The sequence below is a fragment of the Equus przewalskii genome, chromosome 8 (genome assembly GCF_037783145.1).
Source record: "Equus przewalskii isolate Varuska chromosome 8, EquPr2, whole genome shotgun sequence".
NCBI lineage: Eukaryota > Metazoa > Chordata > Mammalia > Perissodactyla > Equidae > Equus > Equus przewalskii.
Genome location: NC_091838.1, coordinates 44,321,341 through 44,338,980, shown reverse-complemented (window position 1 = coordinate 44,338,980; position 17,640 = coordinate 44,321,341). Strand labels below are relative to the sequence as shown.

The window sequence follows — 17,640 nt, the reverse complement described above, 5'->3', positions numbered from 1 at the left end:
TCATCAAGCCACACTGTGGTGGCATCCCACATAAAACAGGGGAAGATTGGCACAGATGTTAGTTCAGCAACAATCTTCCTCACAAAAGAAAAAAAGTAAGAGAAAAAGTACACTGCTACAGTCACCTATGTTTATTAAGCTCATTAAATAAATTTGTTCTTAAGTGTCTTTTATCTATTGTGCTAATAATCTTTACATGAACCATACTTGGCTAAATTGACAGTCAATCCTCCCATATCCCCAGCTTCAGCACCCCCAAGTTCTCCACTTCCTTTTCCTGTCTAGGTCCAAATGCCAATTAACAAGAGTGAAGGTTAAGCTCACTCTGTATTATGCCTGCTATTTAATTTGTCACCAAATAGACATACATAGGAGTTTTCACATGGATAAAGTGTGACGGCTGAACCCATATCCAAGACTGGTCATCAGGAGTGTGTACAAACATCTTACCCTGGCAGAATCAACTTATGGTGAAGATCAGACTTGGAAGGAAAAAAAGACGTTACCATAGTAACAGCCAGAGCACAGGTAAAAGGAGGAAAAGGTGTCCCATCTTCACAGCATTCATTCTCCTCCCTCAAGTAGCAGTCCTTCCATTTCTCTCTGGGGAACCAAACCTCTCCTATCACAGCCCACGAGATTCAGGTGATGCTTCCTTCACTTGTAGTTCCAGCGATGATGCATGTGACCCAGGCCAGAGACACCGGGCCAGGCCAACCAAGGGCCAACAAGAAGCTATGCCTGGATTCTTACTAGAACAGGTGGAAAGAGAAGTTCTTTCTACTACAACTGCCGAGAAGACAAGACTTTTGGTTAACCTAGAGTTGCCAGACCCCATCTTGTCACCCCAAAGGGAGAGATTTCCTGGTTGCCATCGCTATCTAAAATCTTCCCTTGTTTAGTAATACAACCTCCCCAGATTTTTACTAGGCACATGGCCACCCATGTAGAAATTACATTTCCCAGCCTGCACGCACCTGTGTGGCCATATGACTATGTTCTGATGAACAAAATGTAAATGGAAGTGATGTGTACATTTCCAGGCTGTGGCCTTAAAAGGATTGGGTATGTCTTCCCCTTGACTCTTATTCTTGGCTGGGAGACAGTAAAGGAGATGCGGCCACCTTGGAGCCACAGGTAAGAGCTGCATGTGAGCATGGCAGAGCCATCCCACCAGCCCTGTCTTTGGACTGTTATGTCAAAGGGAAATAAAACATCTATTTTGAGCCACTAAATTTGGAGATTTTTTTTTTAAAGATGTTATTTTTCCTTTTTCTCCCCAAAGTCCCCCAGTACACAGTCGTGTATTTTTAGTTGTGGGTCCTTCTAGTTGTGGCATGTGGGATGCTGCATCAGCATGGCTTGGGTGAGCAGGGCCATGTCCGCAACCAGGATCTGAACCGGTGAAACCCTGGGCCGCCAAAGTAGAGTGCGCGAACCTAACCACTCGGCCCCAGGGCCGGCCCCCTGGAAATATCTTTTTAACAACAACTTAGCTGTTAATTAGTATAAGGCCTGGGAGTGAATCTAACCCAGGAAAGTTACTTTGAAAGATAGGTACAATTTAAGGCCTGATAACATTGCATAAGCCTCTTGATACAGCCAAGCCTAAACACAGTACTACTCCTGGACTTTTCCATTATCTGAGCCAAAAAGTTCCTTTTTATTGCTTATGCCAATCTGAGTTGGGATTTTTGTTACTTGCACCTGGAACTGTCTTAACTGCTCTCTCTCACTTGATGGCTTATGGGCTACTGTTAGGCCTAACAATCCTGGGTCCTTCTAAGCAGAAGCTATTGGAGCCGTCCCTTTCCTCCCAATGGCTGCTTCCCCGGGTCAACACCAGCAGAAGCCAACGCAGCTATTCTGTCTCCTCACAACACTTTTAAATTAAGGTCATTCTAGGGACTGAATTCTGTAAAGAAAACTATTTCTATGAAGTAGCTTTTCACAAACTTTAATATGCTGATGAGTCACTGGGAGTCTTGTTACAACGCAAACTACAATTCAGCAGTCTCAGAGTGAGGTTAGAGGTTCCATACTTCCAATATGCTCCCAGTGATGCTCACGCTGCTGGTCTGGCGCCCACCTCCTCCGGAGTAGCAAGGTTGTAAAGCAGTGGCCTGCAAGCCTGGCTGCGCATTAGAATTACCATGCCAGTTTAAAAGAAACCCACTGATATCTGGGCCCCACCAGGGGCTCTTGCTTAATAGCGCCTGTACCATGAAGGACGAGGACGCTGCTCAGAGCAGTTCTCAAACTCTAGCATGTAGTAGAACCACCTGGAGGGCTTTTTAAGACTCAGATTGCTGGGCCTCACCCCCAGATTTGATTCAGCTGGTCTGGAATTAGGCCCAGAACCTGCATTTCTAACAAATTCTCAGGTGAGGCAGATGTTCATCTCAAAGTGTCCACACTTTGAGGCCCACTGACCTAATGCTAGAGTTAATGACTCTTGTAACAGACCTCAATTTCCACTTGTCTGCAAATTGTATTGTATTCTGCTCTGCTATTCCAGAGCATTGATATTCCACAGTATATCAGGGATGTGTGGCGGGGGAGGGGCTAGAATTCACACGTCCACTCCTTTAATTTCTAGGATTTGTCTACGTGCATGCTTAATACTTTGTAAAGACACATTTAACCTTAGTGTTGCCAAAATAATAAACAGTAATGTTGAATTTTGTTCTAGATATTACAGACTTATTGGATTCAAAAGCCTACGATTCATAGCAAATGGCTCATTTTAAGGGCTTGCTCAGATCAGAGGAATCTTTCTTCAACTCTACTGGAGGACAGATACACGTTGAGTGGCAGTTTCTAAAGGGTCAGCACTTTAATGTTATCCTGCAGAATAATTTTTAAAAGCTTTGGAAACTCTAGAATTCTTAAACAAGGTTCTTTTTCTCCCTGAGTCAATTAAAGATATCCCTCTTTATTCAAGGGATGGAAAATTGTGTTTCAGAGCTCAGGGAGGGCAAACATGCTCCCAAATTAGATATCTGAGCAAAGTAAACTATGAATAGATTAGATAATGGGCTGCTGCTTTTTTACTTAAGCAAGAACTAAAGACAACTCAGATGTCTTATTCACAGGACAGCCTAAAGCACTCTCTCTTCCCTACTTCACCGGAAACAGCAGAGTTCCATGGAATTAACTCAACTTGAACCAGGTCCAAGGAGCTGAACTGAAGTGCAGTTACAATGAGAGGGCCGTCATTTAGACACGTGTGTAGGGCTTATACATGACCAGTGAATTCAGACAAGTCCCAGAATACATTTCCAATCAGTAAAACACAAAATCGCTGTTCAAAGCGTGAACTCAGGCAAATCTAATAAGCTGACCAAACATGCTCTTCTGCAACCAGGCCAAGAGGACAAGCATACTTTGTTCCACTGAGAAGTTTTCAAAAGGAAAGGGAAATGTTTCGATTTTTTTTAAGATATCCTCAGATAAACAATTTATATACATATAATCTTGTGTCTGAAGAGCTCTCAAATGTATCATAATCCACCAACATAATTATCAGAAAAGCACAAGCCAGCAAAAAGATGGTGAAGGGTAGAAAACGAAGAAGCTGGAAGGGGACGAGCATTTCCCAATGCTACACAGCTCCGGCTGTGACGGGCGGCAGGTCAGTCCTGTGAAGCCATTGTACTCCACGGGGCCACAGAGAACACGCTTTAAGAAGACCAAATCTTACCTGCCGGCCTTCCCTACAAGCTGGAGGGATCCAGAAGGCACACGAGAGCAGCGGTTCTCAATCCTCCGGAACTAAGAGTCACCTGGCGAGCTTTTACAGCTTGCTGGGCCCTACTCCCTGGATTCTGATTTAATTGGTCATGGTGTGGGGCAGGCACAGAGAGCTTTTAAAAGCTCCCCAGGTGAATTTAGCGTGCAAACAGGGTTGAGAACCACTGACCTAGAACATGCCTTCACTATCCAGATAAGAGCTAGAGAGGCTAAAACGCCTCCTCTTTTCACCAAAACACAACAGCCACAAAAAGAAAAAAAGAGGAAAAGATTCAGCCTCTCCTCCTGTCTTTCCTATCTGGTCAGTGGCAGCATCATTCTTCTCAGTCTCAGGTTCAAAAGCTCAAAAGAGGATCCTTTCTTCTTTGATCAGCACATCTAACAAGCCATCCGTTTTAATCCGCGGCAACACCGAGACTAGTGCTGACTCTGCCTAGGGCCCTCTTCCAAACACCTGACAGGGAGTAACTCGTTAGTCCTCTCAGCATCTCTATGAAGTGGCTACTGTAACTTCTCCTTTTTACAGATGAGAAAACTGAGGCACAGAGTGACTAAGTAACCTGCCCAAAGTCATACAGCCAGATACCAGCCAAGCTGGGATTTAAGGAGATTCCCATTAACTCTATTCCTTAGTTCTCTCATTACCAGACTGAAGCTTGTGGAGAGAAGCCATCAAAGTAATATGCTAAATGTTGGTAAAGAAATCAGAATATGGGTGACCTAGAATATTAGGCCACCCAAGCAAATGAAGGGTCTGACACTTCACAAGTCAGGGCTGCACCCATCAGGCTGTATTAAAAAGTGGTAATATATTTAAACTCTTTCACTGCTCTCTTGAAAGATTATACTATCACATCAGGGATATTTACAGCTAGAAAAACTGAGGATCTAACTTCTGCTGGGTCACATAAAATGCAGCCTCGGCAAGTAATACCTAGCAATTGTGAGACAAAGACAATGTATGGAAAGTGCCCATCATAGTTCTAAGTACAGAGTAGGAGATAAGTGCAATAATTTTTAATGTTATTGTCTTTTAATAAAATTCATTTCTTAAAAACATCATACCACAGACTTATTTTCTGGAAAACTATGACTCAAATGTATTTATTTCGTTACACTAAGATTTACAAAAGCAGTATTCAAGAGAAAAATGTTGGGAAAAAAGATGAACCTACATCCAACCCTGGCAAAAAGAACCGAGCCAAAAAGTGCTTCCACCTGGGCCCTGAGCGCCTCAGACTCTCTTTTCCCAGAAGGCACTGAGGTATTTTTAGTATAAAAATCCAAGGCATGCTCTTCTTCCCTCAACCAACAATAGCAACTTTTTCCCCCCATAAAATGCGACGTTAATTCAAGAGGATTTAGCTCCTAGTTCTGATTCTTATCTTCAGGAAGCTTTCATCTCCTTTCCTGTCTACAGGTCTCCACAATCTTCCTAAGATTCACAAATCCACTTGACTCTGTCCCGATCTCTCTGGGTCTCCAAAGCCCAGTACTCTCCGGCTCTCCTGCCCTAATTAGACAAAAGGTTCACAGACAATAAAGGAGTTAGCAGGAGGACAATTTTTGCTGGAAATTGAGAAATTATCTAAACATCACTTAAAATTATTAATTTTGCACAAAACACATTAACCACATTGGTGCAGAGTACATAACATATATGTTCCATTTGATATTTCGTTTATTCATCAAACATGTGCCAGAAGTGTATTAGATGCTAATCGTTAATGTGGGGAATGAGGGAGAAGAGAGTGCCAGAAAGAGAATGTTTTACGTTAAGAAAAAAATATTAACAAATCAGATGGCCTAGGCCCAACTTATAACTCTACTACTAACTACGTGATCTTGCACAAATCATTTAACTTCTCTAAATGCATTTTGTTTTAAAAGTCAGTTCCAGCTCTAAAATCCATTGTTACACATTGAAAAAGCAGAATCCAAAAGTACACAATGAAAATCATCCCAACAGTTTTTACCTCTTTCATTCATCAGTCAAGACTATTTGACCTTGACCAAACACGTAAGGTCCAGCTCTCGCCTTTAAGGGCCCAAAGTTCATAGTGTCTGGGGAATTAGAGTGGATGAAATGCGAGGTTTCTTTCTCCCCTGATACAAACATCAATAGACTATTCCAGTTCTAAACAATTTCTTGCTTTTTGTGTCTTGTACATTTTAATACTCAAAAAGCCTTCCTTGGAAAGCAGGTGGGGAAAAAGAGAAAAATATGAAATTCAAGTGTCTTCAAGCTATCAATAGAATTCTGACTTTTCTGCAACACACTGTGCCACTTCAGGGACGGTTTTGTTTTTTTCTGGGAAGCAGTGACTTCTCTTCTACAAGGGGTTCTTCTTATTCTTCTCGATTGTAGTTCTGTGGTAGTTTTGATTGCTAGATATTCCTAAACAGATTCAGACAAAAACAAACTGATGCATTTTTTATATATAATGTGCACGTTAAATATGGGCTCAACCCATCTTCAATTACCCTAAATAATCAAAAGGTAGATAATAGTTGCTTCAAGCAAGGTATCATATCATAATTTCTTTTTAACTTGCAAGACCAACACAGAGATTTGCCCTTGGTTGATGCGTAGTAACACAAGTTAACTATTAAGTGACTGACTTACCAAACATAAAACTTCATTCAATAACTGATCAGGACAATCACAAAATCTAATCAAATCTCATATAATCAAAAAACTATGCACCACACATCTAAATGAGTTCAGAACTGGGATGTAAAAGAAGTTAAGATCTTAATTCATTAGTAAACCTAACAGATAAGTCAGTGTTTACAACATAAGATTCTAATGTTGACCATCTTTAAGCATTTTAAAATTATAATCCCAAGTACTATATTAGATTTTCAAGTCTTAACTAAATTTCCAACTTGTATACACATGTATTTTGAGCTTTAGCTGAATGTAATTCAGGAAATGGATGACAGAGGAAAGAAAAGGTATAATTCAGCATCACTCTCTGCCTGGTAAAAAATAAATTGGTCATATATTTGTGAAAATACATGTCCCTTGGTGACAAGGGTCAGAATGCAAATGAGAAACATGAAACAGACGCATGTACATTTATGCATGTATAATACATTCCAGAATCACAAAACTTAAAGCTACAAGGAAACAGAATCAAATGTGTTTAAAACATCTAGTATCAGAAAGGGTTTTTTGTTTGTTTGTTCGTTTTTGTGAGGAAGACTGTCCCTGAGCTAACACCTGTTGCCAATCTTCCTCTTTTCGCTTGAGGAAGATTGTCCCTGAGCTAACATCTGTGCCAATCTTCCTCTATTTTATATGTGGGACACTGCCACAGCATGATGTGATCAGCAGTGTGTAGGTCCATGCCCAGGATCCAAATTTGGGAACCCCAGGCCACCAAAGAGGAGTACGTGAACTTCCACTAAGCCACCAGGCCAGCCCCTCAGTCAGGGTTTCTGTTGGCGTTTTCTGTCATTACGAGGCTAATCTTCAAAATATTATAATCCCCATTTTTACACTGAAAAAACAAACTCAGAGATGATAAGAAACTTCCCCAAGGTCACACAGCTTTAGGTGGTAATACCAGAAACTGAACCCCAATATACCTGAATCCAAAACTTTCACCATCCTCTCCTATCTTATCTTAACTTGGGAGGGCAGACAACTCAAATTTGGCAATGCTAGAACTACATCTTCATACGAATTAGAATCTATATATGTTATGACCCCTACTTTATTGCACTGTCACACACCTGTCACCCATGCAACTAGAGACTGTTGCCTAACAACTCAGTAAACAGTGGCCTTTTGGTTCCTAAACATGTCAAGCAAATTGAGCTGTTAGCACAGATGTACTAACCCTAATATAGTAAACCTTCAGTTAACGAGAAATTAGAGATCCTTTATTAACATTTTTATAAACTTTTATCAGACGCTTTCCTGCATCTGTTGAGATGCTTATATCGTCATCTCCCTTAAACTGTTAATAACCACACTGCTTTTCTGACATTCAAGCATTCCTTGGATAAACCCTACTTGGACTCAACATTATTCTTTTAATAAGCTGCTGTATTCAGTTTGATAATATTCTATATAAAATGTTGGCCTCTATGATCATAAGTGAAACTGGCCTTTAGATTTGCTCTCCTTATCTGGTTTTGACAGACTAATGCTAACCTCATAAAATGAAAAAGAACAGCCTTACGTCACTCTCAAAGCCCTGGAACAACAATTATCTGTTCCTTGAAGGATAAGCAGAACTTACTTGTAAAACCATCTAGGTCTGGTGCCATTTTTTTTAATTAAACATTTTTGTTGAGATAATTGTAGATTCACTTGCAGTTGTAAGAAATAACACAGAGAGATCTCTTGCACCCTTTACCCAGGTTCCCCCAATGGTAACGTTTTATAAAACTGTATCACAATAAGGATATTGACATTGATACAATCCGCCACTCTTATTCCCATTTCCCCAGTTTTCCTTATACTCACTTGTGTTTGTATGTATGTGTATTTAGTTCTACGCAATTTTATCACATACACAGGTTTGTATATACATATGTGTATATATATAAATTTATTTAATATAACCAAAGTTTTACTATACAGTTTTATATTTGACTTTTTTGTCTATTCTAAACAATTTCCAAGTTACAAGCACGTTTTTAATGGCTATATAATATTTAATGTATAATTTATAATCTTTTATTTAACGATTCCTCTATTATTGTACACTCAGGTTATTTCTAATTTTTTAACTATTATAAGTATGGTTTCAATAAATACATTTACGCGGCCGTGATTATTTCCTTTGGATAGGTCTGTAGAGGCAAAATTACTGGAAAAGATGGGCTTTTTACACCTTAACAATCATGGATTCATCCAGTCCCTGTAAGGAACTTTTCATGGGCCAGAAATAATCAATGACATATTCTCTCACATCGCCCATATTTAGAGAAAAGATGAGTCGAAATATATCCCCAGTATCTTGACACAGAGCTAGGCCTCCCCAGGTCAGGCAAGAGAACCCCTGCTATGAAAAAGCAGGTTCAATCAAGCATATTCTGGGCCAGCCTCTGGGCTGGAGCTTATCAGATCAGCCCACATAGTGTGCCAAGCCTCCACTCCTCAGGGAGGCAGAAATCCAGGAAACAAACTAACAGTAACTACCACGTGACATGCAGCATGGATATGCCACTGCGTTAAAAGCTCCTACCCATTCTGTCTCATATAATCCAAACCACCTATTTTAGGATATTCCATTTTACAGATGATAAAACTGAACACAGAGAGGTTAAGAAACTTGCCCAAATAGGTGGATTCAAACCTAGGCAAGTCATACCTCCAGCACCCAGGCTCTGAGTCACTCTATCATACTGCCTGCTCGTTTAGATTCTTGCTTATGGTCTCCACAGCACTTACACTGGGCTCCAGTGCTACAGAAAGGAACCAAAGGGAAGGCACCAGTAAAGGCCCCCTCTCTGAAAATGGAGCTCTAGGCTAGAAACCAAATGAGGAGCCTGAGACCCCTCCATGACTTATGCCTTTAAGAACCCTCAAATTACATCAAGTCATGTTGTCTTCCATCTGGAATGAAAGTGATTCCACCCCACCAAGTGGTCTTGCTGTTCCATTGACTTATATAAGAAAAGATATGGGAAAACACTAGATATTAGATCAGGAATATTCAGAGCAACGTATATAATCCCAGTACATGATGAATACTCAGTTCAAGCCAACTGATTACCATCAGCTAATAGAAACGACTTACCTTTCTGTAATGTGAATAAATTCCCTGCTTCAGTAGTAACATAGTATTTGGCAGGAGCTTAATAATTACTTATTGATTAGGTTAATCTTAATCATTTCTCCAATCATATCCTGAAGCATATAGAAAAAATAAATACTAAAATTTTTCCAGTTCACTCCACCATTTTACACATGGGAAACTGAAGTCCCACAGGGATTAAGATAGTAACTAGATGTGTGCAAAACCTCACTTTTGCCCTAAATATTGTACATTTATTTTTAGCATCTTTATATTTAATAATAAATCACACAAAAATACATATTTAACTTTTACTCTGTGGGTAAGAACTTGAAAAAAAATAACTTTCCTTTAATAATTGGATATCTTGTTCCATGAGTCATTTTTATCATGAGGCTAAACTCTATTAACTGTACATACTCCTTAAATATCAGTACTATTTGTATTTAATATATCTGTATAATCATAAGAAAAGAAATAAACATCAAAATGCTTTGTAAAGGGCACATTTACTGCATCTTTGTGACGTTTTTCATAAACTGGATTTAACAGCAGAGGAAAGAACTGTGAAAACACATCTCATCTTTAATAACATTTCTCTATAGCTTGGAGTCCAAGACCATGAAGTGGCTCTCTCATGACCGACTGCACACGACTTGGCCTCACTCTGCTGATGGGAAATTCAAGTGAGAAATCTCCCAAGACTTCAAGGCTTCTCCCCTTCTCCCAGTCCTACCAATTCTTTGAGTTACCTGCGAAAAACTGACATTCACAATTCTATTTCAACGGCACCCTTTCCTATGCATAGACAGTCACCCCTCTAGCTTAGTTGCTAACACTAACGCTGCCCTAGAAACAGACCTGTCAAAACACAATAGGGATTTTTAATAGTACTAGGACCCAAAGCTCTAATTGTAAAAAGAGAAATTTCATGCATTTGTACCGTTAAAAATTAAAAATACTCCCTCTCTCTGCCCCCAGGTCCCCAACACTCTCTCCTCACCCTGCCACCTCATTCTGGATGACCGGTGGCACTCCAGCACGCGATGCCTATGTAACTCTCTCCTCCTGACTGCTGGGATCTCAACCCAGCCGAAGGAAACGGGAGGAAGCAGAACGGTCACTGATGATGTGCAGGACTTGACTTCAATATCTTGATTATTCTTCATACCAACACTACAATGTTCCCGAAACCGAGGTCTAGACAGTCAACACTGGCAAACTAGCTCAAGTCCAACCCTGGGGCTGGTGGATTCAGTGACCCCAGTCCACACTGCCTTCAGCGGCCAGAACAAAGGTGAGCTTCAGCAGAACTGACCAACACCAACTGCCCAGGCCACGGGCACCTGCACTTAAATACAGAGCATCAACACGTATTTACCACTGGAGTCAAAGGTGTGGAAACAAGGGCTCTTCCCTCAGACAGTGCCAAAGTCTAGAATATCAGAGGGCTAAGGAGCCTTAAGAACATGAGAGATGACTCCCTTGTGTCACAGCCAAGAAAACCGAGGCCCAGAAAGGAAAGGAAGAGTCACTTTCTGTGCCTTGAGTACCATTCCTATTCTCCCTCATTTTACCCTCACAACAGTCATGTTATAACGGCAGTCTTAGGTCCAATTTATAGGCATACGCATGAATGTATTTTTTTAAATGACTCGGAGTTTTAGTATCCTGTCCAAGTCCTAACACTGAGTGAGTGGCTAAGTACCAGAATATGAAACAGACTTGTCCACCTCCCATGCCCAAGCCCTTTGTACTGTCCCCAGGGTCACTTAACATCTTACTGCTGGGAGCCCCAGGACTAACAGAAAATAGCACATAATAAGGGGTAAAGTGTGCAACCTAGGCCAGTGGTTCCTAAAAGTGGCTAATTCATTAGAACCATCTGAGATGCTTCATAAAAATACAGATTGTCCTGAGAGGAGGCCCCAAAATCTGTATTTTTACATACTTCCAGTGATTCTGATCATCAGTCTGCTTACTATTTACAGAAAGATAAAAACAAGGGCTGGATCAATCATGAAAAGCTCTCTCGATCTTGGATTTGAATCAACAGAATTTAAAGGGAGAAACACTGAAGAGATAGCTATGTCTCAGGAACGTTCATGACAGCAAGACCAGTGCGCCAGGGCCAGGAGATGAGATGGAGAGTGAGCAAGGGTGGATAAGCAGGAAGGAGCAAGACTGTGGAGCATTTTCTAAATCTGGCAGAGATATTTAGACTCCACACCATGATAACAAGGAAACACGGAGGTTTCTGGACCATAGGCAACACGATCAAAGTGGTACATGATAAATCAAACAGCAGATGAACATCTGGGCCAGGTAGGGCAACTCAAGGTTGGTGACATGGAGGCACAAGCTAGCAAGAGCCCAAGAAAGAAAAGACTGAAGGGGAAAGCTATCTGGATCACTAGAATGGGAACTCCAAGACGACAGAGGAGTGGCCTGGTTTCTCACCCATTTATCCTGAGCACTTAGTACATGCTGAATAAATTATCTGTGGAATGAACAACACGGAGGAGGATCTGAAGGCCAAGTGGAAGTCAACAAAGATGAATGAGTCAAGGACGTCTTCAAGATTCAAATCCAAAAGACCAGAAGCAAGACGATGGTACTAGCAGTTGACTAAAAAAGGCAAATGAGAGTAGCTTGTTTTCAGCAAAGCCTCTTCTTCATTACTTCTTGTTTTTCTTTAAAACTTTATTCTGGCTTCTGGTCCATGAAAGAATTAGGCAATTTTTGAGATACTGGAATGTACCATCAACAGGGGCATGAATAACAATCTTCTGCCTTGGGAAGAAGAAAACATGGGCAAGATCTTTTAGTCTGATTTCTGACGATGAAGGAGAGACAATCTCGTGAGAGTCTAAACTCAGACGATATTCCTCACACGAACTATTGGATCACTGCCGGGTGATGTGCCAACAGCACAGTGACTTGACCAGACTCCCTATAAACCTTAATGACAGAGCCGGCCAGGGTGGGTCAGCCTCAAGGCTTTGCCAACCTGAGGAGACTCCAGGCTACCTGCAGCTGGCCAGTCAGGTCTCTGGAGGCTTCTGAAGACTTGAGAACTAGTGCTGCCCAGGAAAAAACTAGAAGATCTTTTGAAATCCTTTCCAAACTGATGATTACTCAAGGTGCCATGTGAGTGATCATGTTACACAGCCCTTCAAATGATGACCACCACCAAAAGTAGATGTTCCAGGTCCCAGAAGTAGGTGTTAGAGAACATACGCAAATTCTTTCCAGCACGCCCGTCTTCTGCGAGCCTGTTCTTACAAAATCTTTCCTTCTTAAACGACATCTATCTACGGCTAATATCCAACTAACAGAGAAAGAGCCCTTGCATCCACAAAATTCCCTAGCAAAAATAATTCATTTCATTACTAGAAGAGCCAAAATATATTCTTCAAAGAATTGCAAAAGGTTATATGGTTCCAATTTTATTTTTCCTTCTAATGCAAACTTTCCAAAGCCTTTCATAATAGACTGAGAAGTAAATGGATGAGTCCAAATGACTTGACAGTTTCTTTTAATTTACACACATCGAAGCACGTGTATAAAATTCCACTAGTTCAAAACACTTCCTGTTCTTAAACATATTTCCAGTTCAAATTATACATTTATAGCAGTCTGCAATATGTTATTTCTAAAGATAAACAATCATGTAAAAAATGCATAGAAAAACAGCAGCATGTCACTACCGCCACACTCCGTCAGTCTTTCCCCTTGCACGCTATTCCTGCAGTGAAAAGCCCTAACCTGCCGGTGGAAAGTATGACTGCATCACCATGAACAGGCTTTCCCTGCTCTCTGTCGTCCATAAAGGAAGGGCCACCAGGGCCTTTTCACAGACAGCTTTGAGCCTTAGTTCCTGAGAACCTTTTTTTTTCCCTCTTGAGCTTAGCAGAAAACTCAAGAATTCACTGACTGCAGACATTTTTCCTTTCTTCTTTTTAAAGAGAGGCTTTAAGCTCAGACAATCACTACTACTCCTAACTCCCAGGAAACAGTTGCGGTTTTCAAATTAAAATGCAAAGTACTGGGAATAATGAACTATAATGGCTAAATGTTGAAAAATTAAGTCTTTCAACTTTGCGTACATTTATGCTTCTATACATGAAACAGAGACTGAAAAGTAATTCAAATGGACTATTAGCCATCCTGGGCTTTGAAACAGCTTCTATTGAGAAAGACTGACTCATTGCCTAACAAAGACTCTGCTAGAGTCTCCAAATTGACATTTTAAAAATATCTAATCACCCTTTTGGATGATATTCCAATTAGTGAAAACAGTATCTACCACAGTGAAGCAGCTCACTCGGGAAGCAGCCCATTTTGGTGGGAAATGAGAAATATCAAAACCCCAAAGATAATGAGTTCAGAGGAAAGGTGTCACCATAGAGGACGAGTATAGTTCAGACAAAAAGCTTCCTTAAGGGCCACTGCCAGATTTATGCAAAAAGCCAAAGAGGCGAAAGATAGACATTCTTTCCCTAGCATCTCCAAACAGTAACATTTCCTAGCAAATCCCTGAACAGGACTCCTTAAGCCTGTGCAGCTCTTTAGGCAGGCTTCTCTTGAAAACCTTGAGATGGAGTTCTCCCTTTGCCCTGTTTTGCAACAAGATGAGCAATGATGTTTTCCTGAAATAAACAGAGAATCTCCCCCCGTTTTTTTGTACAAGCCAAAGTTCATAACTGAGTGGGAGATTACCACTCCCAACAGACTAAATGATCATTTGCCGAGGAGAAATGTTAGCAAGACTCGGAGTTCTGTTTTACAGCCTGAGCACCCAAACATTCATCAGTTCTGTTCAGTTTACAATTCTCCGTGCTCTCTAATCCTGGGTAAAGTGTGAAGATCTGCCAGCACACACAGAGGCTCCCAGACTGATGAAAATGCCCATCTGCTGCTCAGGGCCAAAGAGGTTTCCCAATCCTAAACTGCATTAACTCAAAAAAACGGGAGAAAAAAGAAGCCACACTTCAAAGGCGAGAAGGAAAAACTCACAAAACCACCCTTAAAGATGGCATCATCCGTCTTCGAGGAGACGGTTCAGTTATTTAAAAATAGACAAGTTATTAGGTGGCAAAAGGAGGAGATACGGGGAACGAGAAGGGACAGAAACTGCTGCCCTCCATAACCGAGGCCCCAGACTGCACTGAGGCTGCGGACCGAACGGTGCGGCGCTTCCACCCAGCCGGACAAAGCTCCGGGCGCCCAGGTAGGGACCGCCACCGATAAGGGGAAGCCTACGAGGCAGTTCCCTTTAGAGGGCGCTCATTGGGCGATGCAGGGAAACAAGCTCCAAACGCAAGTCAAAGGAGAAGAAACCAAGTTCCCACAGCCGGGGCCGGGGAGGAAGGCTGGGTGCCCGCAGCCGGCCCTGACCGCAGAAGAGGCTCCTCCAGGCCTCGGAAGCACTCCCGCCCGGGCCCGCAAGGGCGAGCGTGGGGGCTGGAAGCCTCGGCCCCGGAGCGGTCAGGCGACCCGAAGCCGAGCGCAGTGTCACACGCACGCCGCCTCACCCTGCATGCCGCACTCCAGAGCAATCCGTAGTAAAATGTCCTCCTGCCCCTAAGGGCCCGCGGCCGCCCTCCGCCCTTCAAGAGGAGGGGGTCACCGTAGCACTGGGATTCCAGCAACCAGCGCCCCAGCATTTTCGGTCGCGTTCCGAGCACCCCCTGCGGGACCGCAGACTGCGCCTCCGCGGGTAGCGTTTCCACGTAGTGTCTGCTACTTCGCCCCAACCACAGGGAACATCAAACAAAAGAACTTTTCCAAACTTTCCTCTCCGGATATTCTTGGGTTTCTTAAATCTGGGCTCCATCTCCCCAGAACTTGCATTCAATCGAATAGGTAAGCTGGCGTCGGGGGATGGTGTGCGGAGGGACCCCAAAGTTTTCAGGTCGTCCCTGCGTCCCGGGGGGCGCGCAGAGGGGACCCGTTCCCTCGAAGGCCCTACCCCGACTCCTGTCTCCGGCCACCGTTTCCCTCGGTCTTCCTGGGCCACGCAACAAGACCCCTCCGAGGGCGAAGAAGTTGGGAGTGACTTCAGGGGCCTCTGCGGTCAGACAAAACAGGGATTCTCGCACCCTCATCCCCGGGGACCTCGGGGCCACTCGAGCGAGCGGCGCTTTTCTGCGGGAAAGGAAGGCGAGAATGGCGTGGTGGAGCGAGTGCATTTATCCTAGCAGATCCCGGGGGACCGAGCGCCGCGTCTGCGGGTGGGGAGGTGGAATCCCCCAGGTGGCGCTCCCCGATTCCTTGCGGGCGCTACAGACTCCGCTCGGCCTTGAGCACCCTAAACGACGCGCGTGTCCCCCGCCTGGCTCACTCACCGACTCCGCCGACACGCAGGCCACCAAGCCCAAGGTAAGCAGGATCCAAGCGCGCTGCATATTCCCCGGAGACCGGCTGCTCCCAGCCGACGCTTGCAACCAGGACGAAGCGAAGCCTCTAGCCCAGCGCCCGGCGCAGCCCGCGCAGAGGAATCCGAAGCAGAGCAGCTGCAGCGACCGCGGCTCGGGCTCGGGGGCTCGAGCTCCGGGCTCGGGGGCGCTCGCTTGCTCCCACTGCCCGCGGCTGCGCCCCGGGACCGCGGCTCCTTCTCACTTGTTGGTTTCTGCACTCCTGACGCTGAGTTGTCGCTCCAGGGAGGCTGCTCTCTGGAGCTCTTCTTGCTCTGCTGTTGTTTTACTCCTCCGCGGACTCCTTCCCCGTGTCGCGGCTCAGTTTCTGGTTTTGAGGAATAAATTAGATGGCTTGGAATGTAGCTGCAGCTGAAGTTTGGGGGCAGAGCAATGGGGGCGCGCAGTCCGCGCGACTGGAGCTCCCGGAGTATCTGGAGAGAAGCGCGTCGGAGCCAGGCTAGTGGCTCAGCGGCTGCGCCCCTCCTCCTCTCGCGCTGCCGCCTCCCTCCCCGGGTCCTCCTCCTTGTCCTCGTCCTCCTCTTCTCCTTTCGCTCCCTCCCACTCTCCCTCCCGAGCTTGCTTCTCCGGGTGTCGGAGAGAGGAGGCGGCAGTGTGACTCCCAGCTAAACCTGGGAGAAATTCCTACAGGATTACGCCCCGATTGGCAGCTCCGTGGACCAGTGGGCGCCGGCGGCTCTGCGCTGTGCCTTCCCTGGGTCTGCTCGTCCGCAATCAATGCTCCGGGCTCCGGGGCTCCTTCATTTTATTGCTCCCTTTTCCCCTCTCTCCTCTCCTCCCTTTTCCTCTCTCCTCCTGCGTCCTCTTTCCTTCTGTCTTGTCTTTTTTCTCTTCAGTTTCACTTTCTGGAGAAAGATCGTTGAGGCAATGGGAGACGTTATTTAGCTGCATATTAGCTTGCGAGAATTAGAGCAGTAGAAAGAAACTGCTTGAGAGTTGGAGAAAAACGCACAAAGTTTACAGATGCCTTCAAGCATTGTATTCACAAATCGCCAGTTCATGAAAATCGTATTTTAAAAGAGAAGACAATAAATGTAATAAACGTGTATTGAGTATTTCGCACCCTCCCAACCCCTTGCCCCAAGAAGGGGAAGTGGAGGAAGACCTCTATAAACCCAGAATACACTTTGAAAGCTCACAATTTCATTAAGAACTTAAATACCATTTCTGCCTCACACACAGTTGAAGCCCCTAAGGCATTTTGTAGGCTCCGTTTCGGCATAGAGGTGTTAACATTTGGAAGCTACAAATAGGGCACTTTAATGAGAAATTGGATAGAGACCCTGAATAATAACAGATTTAATAGAACTTCAAAGAAAAGAGGGATAAAGTAATTTCTAGTCTGAAGAAAATAATGAGCATGTATTTCCTGAGTGGAAGTAATTGATCTGAAATATTTTGTTATGAAAATTTTTTCAATTCTGTGTCTATGGTATACTACAGCACATGACAAATGCATATTCCCTTCCAGTTTCTAACACTGTTTTTCTCTCTGACTCACAAGTGAATGAATTATGGAACCATCGTGATCCTAGAATGCCCACTGCCGGAGACCAGGGACCTTTCTGTCTTATTCACCACTGTGTATTCCCATTCCCGGTAGGTAAAGACACACAATAGTTCTTGAATAAGTTTTTATCTAAAACTCAATCTCTACTGCATAAGAGTTGTGAACCTTTAAGATACATAGA

At 43.5% G+C, this 17,640-nt stretch overlaps 1 protein-coding gene across 2 annotated transcripts in view; it reads right to left on the bottom strand.

The window, feature by feature from the left end:
- The window catches only part of SDC2 (syndecan 2), a 110,641-nt gene extending 93,845 nt beyond the window's left edge, over window positions 1–16,796 (bottom strand). The window contains exon 1 of one of the 2 annotated variants that reach the window (XM_070631791.1): window positions 15,860–16,796. In XM_070631791.1, the coding sequence (XP_070487892.1) occupies window positions 15,860–15,919 (60 nt within the window). In that variant the 5' untranslated portion in view covers window positions 15,920–16,796. Of the gene's footprint in view, window positions 1–15,046 lie in introns of both variants that reach the window. The other variant, XM_070631790.1, reaches the window with a different exon arrangement.
- Between the last annotated feature and the right edge of the window lie 844 nt (window positions 16,797–17,640).